Source organism: Thamnophis elegans, chromosome Z, assembly GCF_009769535.1.
Source record: "Thamnophis elegans isolate rThaEle1 chromosome Z, rThaEle1.pri, whole genome shotgun sequence".
NCBI classification, from domain to species: Eukaryota; Metazoa; Chordata; class Lepidosauria; order Squamata; family Colubridae; genus Thamnophis; species Thamnophis elegans.
In genome coordinates, this window is record NC_045558.1 from 33,322,605 (window position 1) to 33,348,312 (window position 25,708).

The 25,708-nt window shown below is 34.0% G+C and overlaps 1 protein-coding gene across 6 annotated transcripts in view; it reads right to left on the reverse strand.

The window, feature by feature from the left end:
• The window catches only part of ICA1 (islet cell autoantigen 1), a 57,796-nt gene that overhangs the window by 9,238 nt on the left and 22,850 nt on the right, over positions 1 to 25,708 (reverse strand). For 4 of the 6 annotated variants that reach the window (XM_032234724.1, XM_032234723.1, XM_032234727.1 and 1 more), the window contains 7 exons: positions 24,990 to 25,188; positions 13,651 to 13,776; positions 13,367 to 13,465; positions 5,735 to 5,826; positions 2,325 to 2,374; positions 511 to 591; positions 296 to 337 (listed from right to left, as the gene is read on the reverse strand). In XM_032234724.1, the coding sequence (XP_032090615.1) occupies positions 296 to 337; positions 511 to 591; positions 2,325 to 2,374; positions 5,735 to 5,826; positions 13,367 to 13,465; positions 13,651 to 13,776; positions 24,990 to 25,188 (689 nt within the window). The remainder of the gene's footprint in view (positions 1 to 295; positions 338 to 510; positions 592 to 2,324; positions 2,375 to 5,734; positions 5,827 to 13,366; positions 13,466 to 13,650; positions 13,777 to 24,989; positions 25,189 to 25,708) is intronic. The other 2 variants (XM_032234726.1, XM_032234725.1) reach the window with 2 other exon arrangements.

Sequence of the window (25,708 nt, forward strand, 5' to 3'; positions counted from 1 at the left end):
CTGTTTCCCTGAAAATAAGACCTACTGGGATAATAAGCCCAATCAGGCTTTTGAGCGCATGCGCTAATAAGCCCTCCCCCGAAAATAAGCCCTCCCTGAAAATATTGAAACGCAGCAGCAGCCATGAGGTGAGCACACTTGCTGCCTCTTGCACCTCAAAAATAATAAGACCTCCCCGAAAATAAGGCCAAATATTTATTTTGGAGGTCAAAAGAAAATAAGATCCTGTCTTATTTTCGAGGAAACATGGTAACATCTGTATAAAATTGATGTAGCAAATGAAACATTTACATACCATTTTCTTCATGCTTCAACTCTAATAGGTTATCCATAACATCTAAAAAAAGGAGAAAATTTGAAGAAACAACTTATCTACAGACTTTTCTGTAAGTTTCATACTTAGAACAAGTAATCCTATTGAAAATTATCTGGGAACAGGTTCTGCTGAACTCAGTGAAATTTACTTCTGAAATATTTATATAGTTGAAGTGCATATCTAAAAAAACATACCTGAATTTTCTCTGTGGTTGAAGTTCTCTCCAAAAGTACTCAGCATGTCATTAGTATCTTCTGCTGTAACCAAAATGTTTTCTAGGTAAAATCAAATCCATCAAATAAAAGAACAATACTGAAGATGGCTAATGCCTTTTACATTTTTTTATCTGATCATTTTAATACAGGGCCCTTTTATTTAGCCTGAAATAGTATTGAAGAAGGGATTAATCAGTAAAACAGGTTTTATTAATCAGAATGTATTTTTGATAAGTCTAGATTAATACAAGGTAATTAGTGAAAGTATAGTGAGCTTTAAAATGATCACCTACAGAACTTGGGGGATATCAAAATAATATATTCTATTAAAAAAATCCATGCCACATTTGAAAAGGACACTGAATTATTTGTATTTACTACACTATGTATATTGTATAAATTATTGATGTTTAACACTTTACAAACATCAATATTTAGCTGGGAGATCCACCTTTCTCCCAATTAAATCCTAATACAAGCTACAACACTGTGCTGTTACAAAAATAGGGGAGGTTCTTTCTTCTGCTAACTATGGATAAAATCACATTTTAGTCTTAAAATCATATTTAAAGATATCAAAATATTTTGGTCTTTGCTCTCTCTGCAAAAGAACTCTGATTTCTGTCTGAGAGATTTCAATTCAAATTTAGATTAGGGCTACTACAAAATCATTTTAGGAGCACTCTGTTCAGCTTTCACTTTGTATGGTATTCTCTGTGGGATGAAAAGCCACCAGAAACTTCGAAGTATAGATCTATGCAGATACCGTATATAGAATGGGTTGATTTTGCTCTAGTGTTCAAGTAGTTACCAATTGTTTTGTTCTTTTTGTTAGTCAATTTATTTTATCAATTTAAACACAGCTTTTAAACTAAAAGTTTTACAACTGTTTTAATGTTTTCTGTGCTATTAATATTCCATTATTATTATGGATTTTTAACATACATTGGTGCTTAGTAAACAGTGTATTATCTGGGTCAATTTATTTACACATAGAAATAGTAGTAGTAATATTATTTATTTAGACATATTAATAATCTTTCAACTTCCACCTCTATTATCTAACAATTGATAGAACAAATCCCATGTTGAAAATATTCTTTACCTTTTTTTTCTTTTATCTTTAGTATTAACCTATCCATTTTTGCATATTCAAATATTTTTTAAATTATATTTTCATCTGTAGGAATTTCCTCATTCTTCCAGTGCTGTGTAAATACAATTCTTGTATTTGCACAGCAGAGTACAGTATGAAAGTATGCTGATATAAATATATAGTTTAATTAAAATGTTGATAATAATTTTAATATTCTTGCTCTCATGCTTATAGAACAAATTCTCAACCGTCAGAGACCACAAATGTTTATTCACTGAGAAATAGCACACAGGAGATGTCTGATTCATTTGCAAAAATACAGTAGAGTATTTTAGCCTGCTTTAGTGGAGATTACCATTTCTTTTTTATTGGACTAACACTAGCTATAGCACAATGCTATCTCTAGCTTGAAAAACAGTTGGTCATTTGAAGTGCTAAAGTGAAATGCTATCATATTTACTTTATGATAAAACTTCATAATTGGTTAAATAAAATCTTAAATGAATTGCAAATATCTTCTCTTAAAGGGATTTCTTGTACTTTAAATGTTTTAGAGTTGGTATGAAATATCCTGAAATGACGCATGGTATTAATACTCTAAAGTAGCCTGTTAGAACAAAATGTTCATAGCTTTTATTAAGACAAATGGGAATTTGGAGCATACTTGGCATTTGCAAAACATAATATAAAAGAATACCTGAGTTGACTGTTTCCTTGGTGTTGCTTTCATCATCTAACGATATCAACCTTAAATTGAAAGGAGTGAAAAAGAGCTTACTTCCTCATATATTTTAAGAAGAATTTAAAAAGCCATGACACCCTTTTTTCTGATTTCAGCTTGTGAACTACACCAAAATCTTCTGAAGCTCAGTTGCTAGTATTAGTATTCTTTCAACAAAAATAACTCACTACATGCAAATGTGTACATTTTTCAGTACCTAAACCTCAGATTTTATCCTGTTGTAGGAGTTATGTTTCTGGCTCTGGTAAAATAATGTTTAGTGTGATATGTTACTTAGTGTTACAGAGAAGTAGAACTGATATTTCTGCCAGAAATTAGTACTAAAGTACTAGTGCTTTAGTATTACAACCTCTAATACTAAAGCAGTTAGCAATACTAAATGCTTTAGTATTAGAGGTGTAGGCATGAGAGTTGCATTACACCTGTTATGTGGACAGCAAGGTCTAGTATAGGATTGATATAGTGTCCTCAATACTGCTATTTATGAATGAATTACATATCTTTGCAGCTTTCAAAATAATTACTTCCATACTTCATTATCATCTTTTGATGTTATTGGACTTTCTCTATCTCATTAATTGCTGTTTAGAACCAGAATCTGACATTCACAGAAAACTACAGGATGAACCATTGTGCGTCTCTTACTACTAATAGTAGTTTAACTGTTCAGTTGATTCCAAATCTTGATGAGTTTACAGGCAAGTCTCTCCATGCTATCCTGTCAAACACAGCTTCTTTCAGTTGGATATTCGTCTTTGTATCAACCTTAATGATGCCAAGCCAGCAAGTTCTTTGTTTTCCCCCTTTTTCTAGATCGACTAGCCATTCCTAGCTTCATTTACTGTACTTTTGCAATGAATTTGTATGCATTACATGGCCAAAGTAGATTAAACATAGTCTTGTGATTCTGGCTTTTAATGATGTTTCTCGTTTTATATGATTCAGCACCTCTGTTGGTTGCTCTGGCTGTCCATGCAATATACAATAATTTATACTAGTTCAAAGGTGTCAATTCTTCTTCAATCAGTCTTTTTTAGCATCCATCTCTCAAATCCATATTATCATTATAGGTAAGACCATTGCTCTAGCCTGCTTTTTGAATTTATATCAATATCTCTGCTTTTCTAGAACTTTTTCATATTAATCATTGTAGTGCAGCCTAAAGTTATCCTGCATTTGATTTTAAGTGTAGAACTGCCAAACAATTTTAGATCCAAAGAAGATAAATTACTGAACTAATTCAGTTGCTTCCTTGTTAATTTTAAATGTAGCTGTTGTCATTATCTTTATGTCTGGGGAATTCTGGGAGTTGAAGTCCACCCATCATCAATTTGCCAGAGTTGAGAAACACTGCCATACTATATACTTGCATTTCAGACAGTAAAAATGCGCAAGGATGAATGATCTTTATGAATAGAAGAGATGATTTTTAGGGATTCTCAGTGTTTTTAAAGTTTTTGTATAATTATTCTATAGAGTACACACATTTTGTTTATGACAAAGCTGGAAAATTATTTTCTTTTCAGATTAAATTAAAAAGGGAACTCCTTTCTGGCCTTATGTAAGGCAACAGGCACAGCCACTGAATAAACAAGTTATTGGTTACATGATCTAATGACTTAGTAAGATTCGCTAATGTGTGTGTCTATTGTCATAGTATCATCTTTTTTTGATCTAGGAGCCAAGCACTCAGGACAGATCTTTTGAGGCATACAGACAGTGTTCAATAATAATACTGTATCTGAATAATAATACTGCTTCTGCTACTATATTGTTATTATTTGCATCAGAATAATTAAAATAATTTTATGTCTTCATCCATGCAATAATGAGACTGAAAAAGAACCTGGCATCAGCCAAATTATTTATCTCTTTCAAAGGTTCTTTTTAGTTGGTTTTGCTGACTATGTTACGGAAGAAGCTAGAAGCTTTCTTTGTAGCAGCCATTCAAAATTGCTCTTACACAAATTAAAGTGTGGTGTTTGCTAGAGAATTCCTAGGCTGCATCAGTGGTACATAACAGATGATTCAATGTAGACATGAAAATAATAGCTTAAAAGAAACTTCTCAATAATACTCTTTCGGAAGCTACTAAATGATACTACTTTTAAGAGACCATATTAAAGGAAGTTTTAAAAAAATAATTTATCTAGGAATAGAAATAATTTCAGCAAGATTTTGGGGGAAAAATAAAATAAAATCCAACAGCTAACTCTAAAAGCTTTTTCCCCCTATATTAATAATTTGCTTCCATTAACCTGAAATATAGATGACAATAAGATTTGCCCTTTCTGACTGTTTCCACAAAAGATGGATGCTATCTCTTTCTGTTTTTTTTCTTCATGTCTGTATCAGCTCAAACTATATAAGTTCTCTATTACTGCAATATCAGACAAGATGGTGTTCTAAGGTACATAAAATACATCCACCTGAATTTCAAGTGTTGCCTCAGTCTGGATCAAAAAAATGGAAGGGTGCTTGTTTATCAGGAGAGCTTGTTCCAGAAATGGCTGGATGTAAGGCCATCTTTGAGCAATTGGGCCAATGGGAAAAACTAGAAGTCTTTCTCTTGTACCTTCTATTCAAATGCAGAGTGGCATTCCTGCTGAGCTGGTAGTTTGTATGTTTAAGATGTTGATTCTAGGTTGATACTACAAACCTACACTGTGGTTGTAAGAATGATGAAGCCAAATTACTTTCCTATTCTTACTGAAGCTGTAAAATGCCGTCTGCCAACAATTTTTAAAGTGTCCTATGGAAAGACAAATAAAAAAATGCAAACAAGTTGCCATATTAGTGATGTGGATAAAATTACTTGTATTCTTTTGGAGTTGCACATTGGCTGCACTTCAGAGACTGAAGACATGCCAAATTTGATCTCTAAAATTACCTTGGAAAGAGATTGAACCTATTGAGCCTGAGTGAGGAAGTGGAAAGATTGCTTTTAAAATGAGTGTGTGTCTATGTTACAGTCCTACTTGTATGGGCAAACCTGGAAGTGGACAGGAATTAGAGTCTGGGCCATTATAAGGCATAAATGGAGGAAAGCAATCCTATTAGTCATCCTGGAATCATCACCAGTGTTTAATACTGTAGAATGTAGCATCTTTTCAAACTGTCTGCATGTATTATGAGCTAGGATGCCCTTTTACAGTGATTCCATTTCTTTCTGAGTATATGTTTCCAACTAGACTATACTTAAGCCAGCCTTAAGGCATTTTAATATGGGGTACACTCTCTCCCCATTTAGCATATACATCAAGTCACGTAGATAAGATTCTTCAACAATGTGACATAATATCATCAGTATAGATAGTCTTCAACATGATTGTATTGATTTAATTGATGAATACTGTAGGACTTACTGACTCTGTTGATCATCCTCTGATTTGGTATGGTGCAGTTCCTCCTCCTTTTCTTCATTTTCCATTAATTTATTTACAGGTTCTTGTAAGTTCTAAGCCAGCCATTAACACAAACGCAAAAGAATATACAAAGTCAGTAATAAAGAATGCTGATATTTAAAATGTTTTGAGTAATCAAACTATGTAAAACAAAAATATAATAACTACTTTGATCTAAATAAGAGAAAAATATTGACCTTAAGAGATCATTAGCTAAATTTTATTATAAGTATTATAACAAAAAGAAACAGAATGCTTGTTGGCATAAGTAGTACAATAATTTGGCAAAATTATTGTACTACTACTAAGTAAAATTAAATGTGAATGTTTAGGAATAAGCAACAATTCTTTATTTTGTATCACAAATTCACAGGACAGACATAATGTTAATTGCTTAGTTGTTGTAACATATTGAGTTGTGAGGTGTCCCAGAAGAGTCACAAGGTATTTCATCCCTTCTTTTATGTGTAATCACATCACACTAATGATTACACTGACACTTATTTTACAGAATTACATATGTTGGTCCAATTCAAAATCCTGATTTTAACCATGAAGACTACAATGGCTTAAATAATTTGGAAGTAGCATGTCAGAAAATGGCCTTTTCATATTACACACATTACCTCAAACTGACAATTCTTTATAAAAATCTAGTCCTGAACTGAAGCAATGAAATAATGATTATTGAGAAAAAGGTACTCTCCTTTTGTTTCCTAGTTATGAATTGTGACTTCTAGATTCGCTTATTCACCATCATTTTGGCATACAGCAGATACAGATTTTCAAATTCTTCCTGAATCTTTAAATCCTAGTTTTAATATTGTGAGTTCCTAAATGCTGTAATGATATTTTAATAATACTGTTTTGTTCTATAAATTATATTTTGTATACTATGTGTCAGCCACGACTTCATTTAGTAATCAGGAAAGAAACCACTCAACACTATTTGATTGAAATCAAGTGTACTTTTACTAATTATAAACGAACAGTTGCAAAGCTAAGCTGAATCTGGTTAATTAGGCGCACAAGCGAATAATATCATGTATAACTCAATCCCCTCCCCTTGGCACACCAGTCTATAGTCCAATTATAATGCACCCAACTGTCAGGTGGGAGATAACTTCAAAAGGCATCACCAGGATGGAATGCTGGACAGTTAACCTTGGCGGGAAACTCCCTTCTTCCACATGCGCAGTAAGATAGTCAAACAACGTCTAGAATCTTCCTCCAGCACAGCATGATTCCCCTCCCAAATAACATGCTCCCCTTCCCGTTTCAATGGCAGCCGAAGCAGCAGCAAGCGGAGGCTGACACTATGCTTCACAGGAAATACATAATAAAACACAATGCGATTTGCAGTAATGCTATATTCTGATCTTAATGATTCTCAGAACATAATTATTAATCATGCTAGGGAGTATCATCTTCACTCCAAAAACATACATGTATATAGTTTAATAATCTGTGCCACTGATTTAACCATAGCCAAGTATTACAGTGGGCTATAGTTAATTTAAATCACTGACACAATTTATCAGATTAGATAGCGCCACATAACTCTAACACTGTCTTTGAAAAGAAATGTATCATTTGAACCATTATGCAATGTTTGGTATTTATAAAATCAACTAGTAATTGCTACTCTATGGACCAAACAGCATTATTTTGGATATATCATGTATTCATTTTTGGAATAATTATTTAATTTAATAAATTATTTTATTTAATATAAATGTCTAGAGTTATTCAACTATTCAATTTATCTCTGACTTTGATAGAATCATGCTGCCATAAAAATGCACATTGCATTTTCAAGCTGCACAAAATAACTCCCCCTCCTTTTTTGCTTTTCAATTCTTAAAAACCAGTTTACTTGTTTAGTTATTCCTATTCTGATTCTATAGTCCAAAAATACATAGGTAGCAGATTTCCCGCCAATATTTATTTGCATCAACCAAAGCAACACACAAAAGAGCAGAGTCAAACATTTGCCTTATTTTTCCTCATAGAGAGGAGTTTGGGGACAAAATGCTCCATCTCTAGTTTGTGAAAATTTACAATTCTATTTCACAGTTGAAGAACCTATAGGAAAAAAGGTTTAAAACAAGAAACCTAGCTTTGCCCACAAAACCTGGCATGCCATACAAAGCATGGTATTGTTTTCAAGCTAATGGACATTATACAACCATTTTAGTACTATATTTCTTATTAAAATGATTTTAAAAGAATATGTTTTGCCATTGTAATAATATATAGAATTTTGTTTTTTGCAAAGACAATTACAATGTCACCTTATTTTTCTTTTTAAATGCTGTTATCAAACTCATGAAATAAGTAATCAAAGTAACAGGCAGTAAAATTTTATTTCACTCATCTTAGCAATATCTATCACAAGACTTTTTATTTGGGGCATTGTGCAAAATTAAAGAAAAGCATTTTCTGTTTCTATATAGTTTAGTGGACTAATTTACTACTGGGGACAACAGACTTGCCAATTTAATTTTGATCTTTGTTTTGCTAATACAGCTGCTTGTACTTACACTACCCTTGCTATTTTTAAATAGATTTGGTTAACAAATTTGCTATTTCATTTTCTAACTATTGCACTGGGCTTTCCTTGAAATACTGGCATAAATTGTAAACCCAACATATGCATGTTTCCCTAAAAATCATAATTATCCTAACTGGCAGTATAAACTGTCTTCCTCCTACATAGGTTTAGATCCAGGACTTAAGGAAGGAATGATTTCTTATTATTTAGTATTGTATTAGAATTTGAGTTTCCTCTGGAAACTCAAGAAAATTTATACAGGGTGTTTCCTTATTTAACTCCACAAATTATTTGGTTATAGTAGTGCTAATTCTATGCAATTCATCTCCGGCACATGGTTCATTATATTAAAATTTATATGTTTACATATTAGCATTATTTTGAAAAATTGCCTAATTGTCTTAATATCCTTGCTGTATCTGAAGAAGTTAGTTGTAACCTGCAAGGTTTATTCTAAATTAAGAGTTAGTCAATGTAAAGTAAACTGCTTTAAAAGTAAAATGATACATGTTCAACCGTATAAAGAAAAATGCATCAAAATAATTCAAAAAACAGCAAGATCACAATGATATTCATTATGCTCTAAATGTAGGAAATAACATGTCTAAAATTAAATGGAAATTATTCCAAGTAGAACAAAAAGGAAATGCAATAATCATGCAAACAGTGTAATATAAAGATGTACAATGCAATGTATTTCTTTATTTCTGCTATTTAGAGTGGAATTAGCTGCTCATAAATATGGCTTATTATAAATTAAGCATATAAGAGTAGCAACAATATAACAGGTGATAACTGTCACATTATATAAAATCCAAGAAACATTTTTTAAAAACCAACCACCACCAAGAATTTTGATTAAAAAAACTGCAAAGACAAAAACATTTCTCAGAATCTTTGTAGTTAGTATTACCTCTAATCTTACTTTGTTAAAATTATTAATATATTTCTATCCCTTTTTTTGCAATGTACATAACAATATCAATTGTCAAGCCCCACTCCTCCAATTCCCTTTTCCTTTTTGGAAAAAAATGGTGAGGCCTGCAGAAACCTTGATTATGAACTTCAGGATTTGTCTAAAAGTTTCAGATTGTTAACACTCATGATAAATCAACCACTAGAAATAGTTAAGATATCCAGCACAGAATATTTGCAAGGAAACTAACTATTTTAAATGCCTAACTTAAATTTTTTTAAGAATGTATTCAGAAATGCCTGGTATTCTAGATTGTATTCTGATCCATTAAGCTCTTCCCTTGCCTTTGTGCTTGTAACATGGGAAAATAACCAGTCTTCTTCATGTAGCATGCATCAATAAATCAGAATTCATCCGTCTATGCAGCTCTGTTGGAGAAGGGGTGTCAAGATGGCAGCACAACCATGTGTGATTGAGGTTGAACTATTTTGACCCCTCCTCCCCTGCCCCCCCCCCAATAGCTCATTTTCTCTCTCATTTTCAGGATATTTGGTACTCCAGTGCTAGTCCCCTCCTTTCAGCACCTAAAATACTCCATCTTATTTCTATCTTTCTCCAATACACATCATTTAGTATTTTATTGCTCTTTACTAGATGAATAGAGGCAAAGACTTCAGAATTCTAGAAAGGGTGAGATTAAGAAGGCAAAAGATCAGTGACAAAAGAAAAGTCTACAGTACTGAAAAATCTGATTAAATATTTATATTCTGCTTTATTTCTCAGTTGTGTTTCCATTCCCTGCTGCTAATTTAGTTTTAGTAGAAAACAACATTAGTAGAAAATTTATTTTACTATAGGATACATTTCAAGTAATTCTTTTTTCATTTTAAAGAAGGTAAAAGAATTAACATTTTCAAAGCACTGGATAACTCCAAGCAAATAATCTCTTTCTCAACAGGATTCTGAGATTTGTTAATGCATTTGAAATATTATCTCAAAAACTTGACTATCAGGAAAAACAGCTACCATTACATTACTTCCACAATATACCCTGAAGTAAAGAAAATAATCTTTTATCAGACTGTTCATTACCAGATTATCAGATTATCAGACTTTAGCAAAGAGAAGATAACCCTCTAAAACAATCTTTTATTTTCAAATAAATCCTAAACACAGGAATCTTTCTGGATCTGGATGTTTTCCCATGAATAAATCACCAATTCTTAACAATGTTTTCTTTAAATAATATTAATTAAAATAGAAGAGTGGAAATAAGCCTGTATTTCATTAAAGGCAACTTGATTTAGATAGGGCAGCATAACTGCCTTGGAGGGACATGGTGACTCTGTGGCTAAGAGGCTGACCTTGTTGATCAGAAGATCAGCAGTTCAGCGGTTTGAATCCCTACTGCCGTGTAATGGAGTGAGCTCCCGTTATTTGTCCCAGCTTCTGCCAACTTAGCAGTTTGAAAGCACGTAAAAATACAAGCGGAAAAATAGGGACTACCTTGTTGGGAAAGTAACAGTGCCCTGTGCGCCTTTAGCATTTAGTCATGCCGGCCACGTGACCATGGATCAGAGTTCAATATTTCTTGTTTCAAAAAAGGAGCAAACTTCATCAAAGCTAGCATAGCATAAGAAATATACTGGAGATGAGGCAACTTGGGACACTCCAGAGGTTCTTGGATTGCAACACATCATCCCTCATTCCTGGCCATGATTTGTGTATTCCTAATATCAGACTATTCCTTATTCAAGACATAATCAATGAAGTTCAAGGCTAAACTAGATAATGAATGCTGCTTTCCCCTTTAACTGCTTTTTAAAAGAATGGCATTTAAGAAATAATTTAATTCAAAAGCATGCTACAACTATATTAGGCTTCTTACAATAATACAATAGCAGAGTTGGAAGGGACCTTGGAGGTCTTCTAGTCCAACCCCTTGCCTAGGTAGGAAACCCTATACCATTCCAGACAAATGGCTATCCAACATCTTCTTAAAGACTTCCAGTGTTGGGGCATTCACAACTTCTGGAGGCAAGCTATTCCACTGATTAATTGTTCTAACTGTCAGGAAAGTTCTCCTCAGTTCTAAGTTGCTTCTCTCCTTGATTAGTTTCCAACCCATTGCTTCTTGTTCTGCCCTCAGGTGCTTTGGAGAATAGTTTGACTCCCGCTTCTTTGTGGCAACCCCTGAGATATTGAAACACTGCTATCATGTCTCCCCTAGTCCTTCTTTCTATTAAACTAGACATACCCAGTTCCTGAAACCGTTCTTCATATGTTTTAGCCTCCAGTCCCCTAATCATCTTTGTTGCTCTTCTCTGCACTCTTTCTAGAGTCTCCACATCTTTTCTACATCGTGGTGACCAAAACTGAATGCAGTATTCCAAGTGTGGCCTTACTAAGGCATTATAAAGTGGTATTAACACTTCACGTGATCTTGATTCTATCCCCCTGTTTATGCAGCCTAGAACTGTGTTGGCTTTTTTGGCAGCTGCTGCACACTGCTGGCTCATATTTAAATGGTTGTCCACAAGGACTCCAAGATCCCTCTTACAGTTACTACTGTTGAGCAAGGTATCACCTATACTGTACCTGTGCATTTCGTTTTTATTGCCTAAATGTAGAACCTTACTTTTCACCATTGAATTTCATTTTATTAGATAGTGCCCAATGTTCAAGTTTGTCAAGATCCTTCTGTATCTTTAGCCTATCTTCTGGAATGTTGGCTATTCCTGCCAGCTTGGTGTCATCTGCAAATTTGATGAGTTCCCCATTTATTCCCTCATCCAAATCATTGATGAAGATGTTGAAAAGTACTGGACCCAAAACAGAGCCTTGGGGTACTCCACTGCATACTTCCCTCCATGAAGATGCAGTTCCATTGAGGAGTACACATTGAGTGTGGTTGGTCAGCCAGTTACAAATTCATCTGGTGGTGATGCTGTCTAACCCATATTCTTCTACTTGCTTCTAAATACTTAACACATAAATTATTTCACATGAAAAAAAATTCAAGATACCATTTCTGTGAGAAAATGGTAGTGGTTAAGAACTTAGGAAACTCCTTTTCTTCTTGGTATTTTCCTGTTTGAATTTTCAACCAATAAAGAATATTTTTCATTTAAAAATATAATAAATGATATATGTTATATATAACTGGACAATCTTTTGTTTGTTTCATATACAGTAATTTCAAAGGCATAAAAATATATTATATGGAAGCATTCCTCCTTTATCCTTCTTTTCATATGCCATCTTTCAAAATTTCTTTCCTACTTTATATAAAGCCAGAATTTTCTGTTATGTTTGAATTGGGGAATTACAATTTAGTTGTCACTGGAATCAATGCTTAGAAAGAATGAACATCTATTATCTCTGCATACTGTAGTCCTAACAAAAATCTTAACCAATCACATCTCTCTTTAATCTGTTGTTGTTTTGTTCTTTTTTCATTTTGCTAATGAATTTAGATTGACATCCATACCAAATAAGCAGCACCCAATGTTTCTGTGAACAGGCAGAATAAATGATGATCTTGCTACATACCAGAAGTTCAAGTTAGAATGAAACTTCATACTCGATAGCAAAGAAAGAGAAGCAGTTTAGTTTGTGAATTTGGATTGATTTATAACCAGGTTATCTGGAACATAATTAAAGAAATGCTGCCAAAATGGTTTATCTTCTTCTACTTTCCCAATTAAGATCAGGATAGGAAGAGGGAGACAAAAGGAAGTCTACAGTCCCCAAATTTGTTTTCCTTGCAATGCCAATGTGAAGTTATCACCAATGAGCTATTCCTAACCTATACTGGTAATACAATGACTGCATACATATAATCAATATTTCTAATATGCCACTATAATAATCAATGTGAATTTTTATTAGAAAATTATGATACATATTTTTACAGAAAAAAAGGAACAAAATAATTAGTGCCACTTATTTAGAGTATCTTAGCTTTGCGGTAAGCCAATAGATAGCAGAATTATAAAAGCAAGTAATAACGTAATTCAAATGCATAATGACCCCCACAACAACTGTATTTTACAATAGATTTCATCTATTAAGATCACATTATTAAAATAGCACTGTATAGATTTAGTAAACTTTTCTTTACCTTCAACATAGTGAATTGGTATGGCTGATAACCTTTGAAACTTTCATGGATAGCTGCCATAGTATGAGATGTTTTTTCCCAAAAATGGAGAAGAGTTGTCTGTAATGGAAATAAATATGATTCTTCAAATGACATCTAATAGTTAACATTTCCTGTGACATCCAACAAAAATTATCCAGCTGCAGATATTTTACTACATAGTTACATCTCTTCACATAAAAACTACTTGACTCCCATTCCTAAAAATAGCCCCTATGTTTTATAGATTCTTTCCTTATGAATACCTGGTATGTTGTAAGGACGTGAGACAGAAGATTACATCTACTAGCTCCAAGAAGATCCACTTTCTGACAGACATCAGTTTTCAATTTGTCAAAATTCAATTTTGTATGACGGACTTGTGCTTGGACCTATCAACATAGAGATTACTTGAAAAAATAGGACATTCTTAAATATCAGATTATCCAAAATGTTTCCCTTCATACCAAAATAACATTTCATTACATTAATTATATTAAATTAATCATAATTGTATCATTATTTTAAATTTACATCAATTTTAATACTTAATATATTTATGACATCATTCAATAAGACGTTTTTTGCAGACGCTTCCTGGAATTATTAGAAAATAAATATAACTTGTTGAGAAACAGTATACAGTTCATAGTTCTTAACTTCTTTATTATTGGTAGAAAGAGAGAAAACCAGAATGTTCAAGAATCTGATGACTCTTAAGGGTGTGCCTTGCTGGCTAGTTGAGGACTCTTTTCTATAAACATTGCAAAGTTATTTTTCCAGTAAAAAGCAAGGAGCAGAACTCAGGAAGGAAGTGAGAATTCAGACCAAAGGCTTCAAAATTGCTGGGAGAAATAAGATAAATTTGGCAAGCAATTCAGCAAGGAACTGTGATTACATCCTTGAGGGATCTGTTACTTCTTTTTCAGTGCTGCTTTGTTCTGTTTGGGATAGTTTTATATAGTATATATACTAATCTCTATCTTTTTGTTATGATTGCTTCTGTTAAAATACAGATTTCAGCCCATTAATCTGAAACAGCTAACATAGGTCCTTTACTTTGATATCTCTCTGAGTATAAACATGTTTGGAAGGATATGTCAGGCGTGCATTGATATTTGTGCGATACAGATACTCAATTCCTTCTTGCTACAAATTTATGACTGCAATATCAGTAGATCCATTGGTTAAGCCTAGGCTACTTGGATAGAATGGCCTGGAAAAAAATCCGTAAAAGGCAGGGCATGTAAGTAGTTTCTTTCCAGGCCATTTGCATCATTTCTGAACAGGAAAGAGACATACTTGTTTGAAACATATTTATTTTTCCATCAACCTATTAGGAACATATTTCGAATGAAACATTTTGACACAAGCCACCTTCAATTAAATTAAATGATTCTAAAATGTTGAGAATTTCTCTATTTAGACACTCCTGATTCTTTGGTGATCCTAGTAACATCAATCAGAGAACAAGCATCTACTGCAGTAAAAATGAATATGGAATGCGATAATTTGGAAAATGTTTCTATTCAGATTATACAAAATATCTATAATGTGTATAGTCAATGGGTCAGTAAAAATATTACGTGATAAAATGAATGATAAATGAATTGAACAGTGGGAAAAGGGGAAAATAAAAAAGATGAATGGAAAAATATAAAGAAACACACATGTTGGATGTATGCTACTGTATTTTTTTGGACTAAAAAAAGCACTGGAGTATAAGACGCACCAAGATTGTGAAGATGTACATTTAAAAAAAGTTTTTTGCCCTCCCCAGCCCTGAGGAGCACTCTGCAGTCTTTTAAAACCTCTGCAGGCCCTGGTTTTTTTTGTGAAAAATGGGGCATACAGAGCGTTTGGGAGGCCTGCAAAATGCTCCTGGGGGCTGGGGAGGGCAAAAACACCCCAATTTTTCACTCATTCCTGCCCTCCCCAGCCTCCAGGAGCACTTTGCAGGCCTCCCAAGCCCTCTGTGTTTCGATTTTTGCAAAAAACAGGATCCATGGGGCAGGGTTTTGGGAGGCCAAAAATGGTGTATTCAGTGTATAAGACATACCCAGATTTTCACCCTCTTTTGGGGGGGGGGGGAAGGTGCATCGTATACTGCGAAAAATATGGTACTTTCTTCTAAACAGAGATGTTAAGACTGTCACCTTCTTTAAATAGAGCTTACTTTCAAGAAGTTGAATTAGGCACTTACTGCAGCTTAAATACTTTGAAATTTTAAGCACTCATTGTCCAATTTAAAGATTATCACTTTAAAGGAGATCTTACAATGGCTTCCCTTTCTATATCCCACAGCTCCTATTTCTGACTGTATCCTAATTTTAGAAAATCCCAAGAGAATTCACAGAAAAGGACAAATATTGGCAGATTGGGTAACTTTTTGGATACAAAAGATCTAATTAAATAGCCTCCCCAACCTACTCAAATGCTCCAGATCCATGAGAAAATTTAGACACTTGATTTTTTAAATGAATCATTTATGGTTGCTTGCAATGGAAAAACAACAGTAACACAGAACAAACCAAGAAGAAAAATGAAAGATATGGCAGAAATTTTAAAAAGACAGAGCATGCCAATATTAGACTATTTTGACTTTGAAATAGGATTGTTCTCCATTCTTAAAACCAAGCTAGGTGGTTTACAACCTAATAATAACAATTTATCCACAAACAAAAAAATAGAAAAACTGTATTTCTGGAGGAGCTGTATCGCCAAAGACATAGGACATAGAATTCAGGAGCACAGATGGGGATGCTGCTCCACTGCAGGAAAAGGATAATTGAGCATCATTTTCCACTGATTTCTTTGACCCAGTTTCATAACATCATGGTTAGTGACGTTTGAGGCAGGGACCCTAAGGGCCAGAAATAACAACAGCCACTACCTTATCCTACCCAGAAGTCACAGCTAGCATTACATTACAAAACCAGAAAGACCATATTTCAGAAAGAGTGGATGCATCTGCCACCCAATGTCAAATCAGGTTTCAGAGACTAAGGCTTGGTCAACTCTCTCAACCATGATAAGGTCATGGATGAAGGTTGAACTAGCATTAAGTAGCAGTTAGCTGGTATCCAGAGCTGCTGAGGCTCTAGAAAACAAGTCATGGAGCTGAGCACAAGGGGCCAGAATGCACTATGAGTAAAGAAACAATATTCTTATATAAACAGGAAAAGGATTACTTGTAGTGAAATAGACACAATCATTCTTTTATATCATTGTTTTAAATTTTAAAATGCCACTGTTTATTATATAAAAATAAAAATAATGAACATTGTGACTTTAAATATTAACATTATGGTTTGTTTAACTATACATTTAGATTACATCTTAAAACTTTGTCCAACATATTTTCTGAATCAGGATTAATCTGCAACTATCCAATCGAAATGTAATAATTGTTTTAATATACAACGTCTATGGAAATTCTCAGTCATCTAGATCATGGTTGTCCCAAAGGTGCTTTTTCAAGAGGCAATGGGACTTTCTGGTTTTAATTTGAAGATGTTTCGCTTCTCATTCAAGAAGCTTCTTCAGCTCTGAAGCTTCTTGGATGAGAATCGAAATGTCTTAAGAAAAACCAGAAAGTCCTGTTTACGTGTAAATATTAAAGCCAGAAGGTGAGGAAAACAGAGGTGAAGAAAAGTACAAATGCTTATTCTCAGCTTAATAATACAAGTTGATTATTAAATATAAATTGACCTAAAAGAACTTTTTATGTATCCCTCATCAAAGCTTATAGATGAGCATTCCAATTTACTCTTAATTCCATTTCCAGGAAGAGCGAGGCTACATGACACATAAATAAGGAAATAATTATTTCTAATCAATCAGGATTCAGAGAAAGAACTCATATGGAGGTTTTCTAAGAGTTTGCAGCCTGAAACTTTTGTTATGACCTGCTTAAGATCTTAAATGAATGAAAATGAATGAATAATAGAAATAAAACTACTTTGCAAGAAATGTGTATAACATCTACAATCCCTCTGTAAGGGAGTTGGGAGGTTTTAAAATTTGGTAACTAGCTAGTTAGAATCTAGATAAATGTCCTTTTATAGAATGTTTTAAATGTTCTTTAGGTATTGCCTAGTATTTATTTGAAAAGAAGTATAATAAACTACGGTAAATGCTCCTGTACAAATATATTATAATAGATGTATTTTATGTGAACTGATTTGTTTTACCCAAATAAAATTCAAAGATTTACAAGCTAACCAATTAGACTGTAAATATTTTTTTCTGTTGGGATAGTAGGGTGTTCCATTAGTTTTATTTGTACAGCATTTGTACATCTATTTGTACAGGAGCATTTAGTTTATTATACATTTTCAAATAAACATTAGACAGTACCTAAAAAACATTTAAAACACCCATTTAAGTGTATGTATGTGTTGTATTCTCCCACCCTTCCTTCCTTCCTTCCTTCCTTCCTTCCTTCCTTCCTTCCTTCCTTCCTTCCTTCCTTGTGTCAATTCTGGAAATTTCTGTTTGTAAACTTAAAGACCCAAACAGATAAGATGCGGGCCTGAGTTTTTAAACAGATTCTTGACATGGTTATATTTCACAAACATCATGCAATTAAAATATTTCACCATGTCACAGTAATTTAATTTCTAATGAGAAATGAAAAAAATGAAAAGAAATATAACAGTAGCAAAGTAATGGAATAGAATAAACAGTGAAAAGGAATGCAATGAGGAAGCAATAGTAATATGAGAATAAAAGATGGAAAGTCGGGAGCAACTGAGGTGGGGTTTGCTATCAATCTAGTAGCCACCACCGGTGTGGTACTCCCCCATTGGGTTCCCAGGCTGATCTGCAGAGCCAGGTCTTCGGGCACTACTTGAAGGATAGGAAGATGGAAACACATCTCACCTTGGAGGATAGGGTGTTCCAAAGGGCAAGTCTTACCATTTCTTCCTGTTCTTTCTTTGAAATTTGAACTTAATTTTGAAGAGATTGCAACACAACTGGCCACTTCATAGGGTCGAGGAAGGGAAGAATCAGAGTTATTCACCATCTTGAATCATTTTTAAAAATAATAAAGTTGGGATAAATAAGTCTAAAATATCACCTGCAGCTAGAAAGGAGATTGGGGTTGGAAAAAAAGCCATGGAACGGCTTATTTGTTAAGACAACAAAAATAATTGCTGTTTATCCGCAACTAGTTGAAATGGCTTTAATACTCTTATAAAAGATAAGAAATGAAGAATTTACTGCTAAAAAGAGTGCAACAGGGATAAATGTGGTTTTATTAAAAAGCTATTTTTACAAGAAAATTCAAATGGTTTTATTAGAAGGTAAATTGGATTCTCTTAGCTGCCTGTTTTATTTAATGATTCTATTTATACTTCAAGTGTTTCTTGTCTCGTTTTAACCCCACCATCACTCTGTAAGGTAAGATAACTACACCTACAGAGTGTCATGGATAAACAAAGACTTGAATTCAAACATAATCAAAAACTTAAATCACCGCATCTTATTCATATAATACATAGAAACTACCATATCAAAAGGGAATATACAGTAAATATTTTTTCTACTGTTGAGGAATAAAGGTAGCAGTTTATCCTCAAATCTAATTAAGTCATTGGTACCTTTTATTCTACAGTTTACACTAATACACTGTTAAAGATATGGGATAATTGCTTTTGATTTCTAAGAAGAAGTTTCATTCAGACAATGCAAACCAGTGTAGAAATCATTACCTGACTAAGGGTGAGAGTCCTTTCCTCTCTGTAACAAAGATACATTATCTTTAAGTCAGTGGTGGGTTCTTACCCGTTCAGATCATTTCGGCCGAACTGGTAGTGGGTTGGCGGCCTGGGTCGCTGGAACTGGCAGCGACCCAGGCCTGCCATGCCCCCGTACCGGTTCTCTCGGCGGTGCCATATGCACTGTCATTTTGTTTTTTGCTTCTGTGCATGCGCCCGAGTGAACCAGCAGTAGTGACTGCCAGAAGCCACCCCTGCTCTAAGTAGCAAGTGACTTTATGGCTAGGAAGACTTTCTACATAGATGTATTTCTGGGATTTGTCATTGCTACCAAATTAAACAATTGTTGTAAAATTGCTCTACTCTGTGAATTTCATTTACAGCATTAAGGGAATATGGTCCTCATAACCACCATTGGGACTGAAAAATTCATTGTTAAGCAGTGATGCTGTGATGGTCATAAGTGAGGACAGGTCGTTAATTTTTTGTACTGAAATAATATTTTATAACTTACATTTTTGCAGATTTGTATATATTTTATTATATATTTATTATATTATATTATACTTATTATAATACTGGCATTATGAAGTATTACCAAAGACTCCAAAGGCCCATGCTTCATCAACAGTCATTCTTCTGACAGCATTTGAGATATTTTTTCACATTTTTTCTATTTTATAATATCTTCATAACCTTCAGGTATAATCTTTAGATTTATACATAGTAGTATCAAAAGTAGCAATAGTTCAGTATACATGAAGAATAAAATAATAGCAGCAGCATAAAAAATTATTATGCAGTGCTTCCAATTCTATTCTCAAATTGTCAAAAATGATGATACTGAAATTCTTAGGATGATGAAATATGTGTCAAAAAGTAATTCAATACTCGCACAGAACAATGGTGTCATAGTTTTGGGTCTTGGTATCAATGTGAAATGTAAAATACTATCTACTAGTACACCACCCAAATATTTCATCAGCTTATTAACAAAATGGCTGCCTGAAATATACAGTAGAGAAAAAGTGTTTCACAAATAGAAAAAAACAGCTTAAGGCCTTCATTTTTACTCTGTATACATAGCTGATAGCAGCTCAGTTTAAACAAAAAATTTCCATCTGCCAGCTTTATTCAAGTGACAAGAAACATAACAATCTAAATTGATGATAGTAAGTAAAATCAGGAACAAACAGAGCAAAGCATTTTACTCACTGATTTACATAAAAACAAGACATGCATAATGTATTTTCAGAAATAAAGATGCTAGATTTTTTAGTTAATTACAAATTCTAATCACCTGAATGTTTTCTGTTCAGTAACACTTATATGTTTGTTGGCCAAATATTGTTAAATTCAGAAGTAGATATCCTTTGTGTCAGAAAAGAGAATAAACAGGAAACATATAGCAACATCTCTAAGAAGAACAAAAAGATCATTCAAACGCACTACATATGATATACAGGAAGTTCTCAACTTACAGCAGTTCATTTAGTGACTGAAGTTACAACGGCACTGAAAAAAGTGACTAATGACTGTTTTTCATATTTATGAGCATTACATTACAGTGTCCCCATGGTCACATGATTTACATTAGGATGCTAGACAACTGACTCACATTTATGATGGTCGCAGTGCCTCAGGGTCCTCTGATCACCTTTCCCAACCTTGTGACAACCTTCCCAACCTTTTCCATGGGAAAACCAGATTCACTTAACTGTGTTACTAATTTAACAATTGCAATGATTCGGTTAACAAATAGAGCAAGAAAAGTCATAAAATGGTGCTTAGCAAGATAAATTTTGATTTCAATTGTGGCCATACATCGAGGACTACATAAATGTATTACCACTGAGAATAAGTAGACAAAAGAAGAAATTATAACTTTTTGGTATTTATTTTAATCTGATACAATGTAGATAAGGAAAACAGGAGCTCTCTATTTTCCACCATTCACCAACAACTCAGATCAAAATTTTTGACTATCTATATGGAACTTCACTTCCTCACACACACACACACAAATATACAAAATAAATAATATCTAATTTCCAATTTTCCAAAAAGCTTAACAGTAAAAATTACATTGGTGTAGACATATTTATTAATTTATACTTCAAATAGAATAATTGCACAGTATAGAACTGAGAATTCTTAATCTGAGGGAGGAGGCTCTTTCTCTGATCTTATGGGTAGGTTTCTGAACTTTTTGTTACCGGGCTAGATAACACTGTTTGGTCAGTGGGTCTTGTGATGGGTGAGGTATAGGTCATATCTTATGATAAGTCTTGTGATGGGGATGTCATATCAGGTGAGGGTCCTTGGAGGGTGGTACTGGTGGGGGGAGGTTGCTTGGGTTGTTGGTTAAGGTTGGTGCTGTCTCTGGTTGGCTATGTAGTAGGTTTGAATTCTGAGAAGTTCATATGCTGGTTGTGGGTCGATGTGTCTGTTGATGAAATTGCTTGTGGAGTGCCAGTCTTCAATAAATCACGAGTGTGGCTGGTGGTAGGGTAACCAAAGATTCTTGTACTGAATTGGTGTTGTTTGGTGTCTTGAGTGGGTAGAGATTGGGAATTTGGGATCATGGCAATTGACTGCCAGTTGGTGTTCATGGATTCTGGTTTTCAATTGCCTGAAGATGTTACCTAACCTGGTAGTGAAACATTCGGAAATCAATCCAGAAGCTCCAAGAACAAACCTCCACCCTCATCCTATACCCGAGCTACAGATATTCACCACCATAGCAATTCTTAATCCTGACACTTTTATTATTAGATAACAAACTGGAGAGAAAAAGTTCCCAACATAATACTTGAACTCTGGGAATATATGGAATACTGAACATAAAGTAAATAGCAAGTCTCTCTCAAAAAAAGGTGTTATTCCATGAAAATTCTAATGCTGACTTACAATTCCCAAACAGTTTTTCAATAGATAATAATTTATCTCTATATAGCTTATGACAAACCCATATGTACTATATCACTGCATTTAGATATTAATTCCTAAACAATAATTTCATATTGATACTCATTCATAAATAATAATTGCCCAGCACATAGTTAAATATGTTTAAATCTAGGTCCACCTTTCTATGTTAGATTATTTCACAGATTTACAACAATTTGTGTAACAAATGTGTGTACTATCTAGCCTTTACATGACTAAATGTCCTAAATATAACAAATATTTGCATTTTAAAAATGAAATGGTCACAAAGACACCAGTAATAAAATGTTCTATAAATATAATGCAATACAAATTCCACTTATTGTCACATGTCCATTATATCTGTCATATCATAAAGATAATTTCAACATGGTTACTCCATTTTAGACTCTTCTGTATAAATTTACAGATGTGTTCTTTTGTTTGATGAAAAAGGTCTATAGTACTGTGTTTCTTGTGATTTAAAAAAAAAATCTTCAATTTATATTGAAATAGTCAGTAAAATACTACCATACAGTGGTAGCATTTAGAATTGCTTCATTTCTTGTAATATTATTAACAAGTATATACCGTATTTTTCTCTCCTAAGATGCACCTGACCATAAGACGCACTGAGTTTTAGAGGAGGAAAACAAGACAAAAAAATTTCAGGTGGAGCCTGAAAGGACCACAGATAAGTGTCCTCTCATATGCCAGTCTGCGTATTGACTCCTACACTGCGGAAAAGAGACATAAGATGTGGGTAGTGACAAAGACAGAAGAGGCAGGGGTTCAGAAATGTAAAAGGACCCTGCTGAGGTGGCCCGGCTGCTATTCACCAAAGATACACAGGCATTTCACCCACTTCTGGGGGGAAATGTGTATGTTATATAGCGAAAAATATGGTAATTAAATGTACACTCCCTAATATTTTCAGTATTAATATGTCAAAAGATCTCACAAAAATGCATCATATAGAAATATTCTATTTTTAATATATGTAATTGCCAAATTTGAATGTTATAACCAATATTAAATATTTAATCAAACATTTCAACACAGGTGTTCAATACAGTCCTCAACATATGATAGCAATGGAACCTGTCCATTATGGCCGTAATGTATGTCAGGGGCATGTTAAATAAATCTGGTTAAGTGTTAAGTGAAAGAGAAACCACCCTGAGCATGGGTCATTAAATGCACATGGGGTTCCTTAGAGATGACTACCTTAGACCTCCCACCCTTGCCCCCCAGTTAAGCATAAATGTTTATCTACATTCTAACAAATATCAAAACCTAGCCAGACCAAGGCCTTCCTAGTTTCTGAAAGGGTTATTATAAGTCCTCCAGTCATTTTATCTTTCCATAAAGCAAACTCTGATCAACTATCTGGTAGATATCTTGAATATAAAGAGGCACAATTGTTACTTTCACTGCTAAAGACCTCAAAGCAGCTTCTTAAAAACATATAGAACTTTTCATTGGATTGTTACTTTTAAAAAAATGAAGTTATTTGCCTTTATTTAATTAAATTGAATAGAAAAATAAACTAATGTAACCCCCCCACTCTCTCTCACCTTCAAACATCCACATCTGCCTATTCCAGGTATTTAAGAAGGACGTGATAAGTGGATAAAAATGCCATATTCAATCTGAACATCTGTCTGACTGCAACAAATTTATAATGAAATATGATCATCCTTTATTAAAATTATCCATGCATGTCTTCAATAACTGAGAGGCTGGTATAACTTGGCCAAACAATCTTTAGAAATGGCCCATTTATATAGGTAACACTGGTAATTTTTATCATCTTTATCGTATCTAGTTAAAATATTTACATCCTCCTTTTCTTTAAATAGCCACGCAGCTGATCTAGATCATTTGACGGATGCCGATTAATGAGCTAATAATCAATATATTTACACACAAACACACCATATGTAATTGAAGTTGGTATAATACATTTGTTGTCGGGAGCAGGGAAAAATATTCTTGGCCAGAACTGTTCTGATACACAGAAAATAATAAGTAGAATTATATATTTCTTAGAATAAACAAATCCATTATGGTTCCACCACAAATCCCTTATCCGCGGAGACATAAGCGCGAAGACTAATTCGCGCTGTTCGAAGCGCTAAGGAAAAACGTGATCCTACCGCGATGACATAATCGCGGAGGGCAAATCCGTGCATTCCCAAGCACTCAGTACCCTAAACCTAACCCTAAACCTAACGCTAAACCTAACCCTAAACATAACCCTAAACCTAACCCTAAACCTAACCCTAAAACAAACCCCTAAACCTAATACTAACCCTTACCTTAATTTAAATCGGCTTTCTGCCGCGGTGCTGTTTTAAAGCGCCCTTCTGTTGCCGCGCTGTTGTTGCGGCGGTGATGACACATGGTGATGACATCGTGGCTTTAGCGCCGCAATTTTATCACCGCTATTTTGATGAGCGCGGTTTTGTCGTGCCACGATCCATTATCACCATTGTGTCAGTCTGCAGCCATATTTCTTTTGGATCTTTGATCTGCCACACTTTCTATTATTCTATTATGCATTTTCTATTGTGGGAAAATGGGAGGGGGGATTGTACAGAATTAGATGCTATGTAGCCCAAACAAAATTACTTTCTAGAAAGCCAAGGTCATCCTTTGTCTCTGCACCTCTGCACCTGACTGGAACTGGATAGGTGGAACTGCCAGCATGGCAGTGGAACATTGGACCATGTGATGGGCTGCTGGTTGTAGGGCAAGTTCAAGAACTTTCAATTGGGTGGGGAAAACCGGGACGCTTTGAGATTCAGGTTTTCCCAGATGTGCTAACATGGCTCTCTTAATAAATTGGAACTTTGAGCAATACTTTGCCTTGGACTCTGATTTAATTTTGGATGCTATTTGGAAACCTGACACATTGACTATTATTTAGCAAATTGTGGAAAACCTCATACCTTCCTAAATTTTTCCATCTGCTTATAAAGATCAGGATCCAGCTCCTGAGAAACATCTTTCATCCATAACAGAGCTCCTCGATATTCAGTCCGACATTGTTCCATTCGGTTGACTGTCAACCATGTATCAGAAATAGCTCTGTATCTAAATGTCTCCACTTCTTGGTATAGTCTGCACAAAGGAGTGCGCAATGCTAATCTAAAACAAAAAGATAAATATGTGGTCTTAGGGCAGTTATCTCAGAATTATTTTTTTGAAGTTGACTACCAAGCTCGTAAAATATGAGAACTATATTTTTAATATAAGAAACATATTCAAGGTAATTAGGACAGCTGTAGATCTTCAAGTCTCATTTCAAAACAAGTATAGAAAATAGAATTTTCACAATAAAAACACAATCACACAACTACTTGTAATGCTTTCAGGGTTGCTGCCTTGAATTAAGTACATTTAATCATAACACACTAATTATAAAGGATTTAAAAGTATATTAAGAGTTTCTGATTGTTCAATCTCAGAATTCCTAAAAATTGATCTTGAAAGGTAAACTGCCAAACAGAACACACATATTTCTTTTATTCTTTATTTGCAGTGAATAAAATGTCATCTTTAAAGTATTTTGGCTTTAGAGTGAATATATTATGGGTTTTCTCTAAACAATAAAAAACAAATGTAAGTAGTGTTGATTAAGTGATCTTACAATTACAGGTAGTCCTTG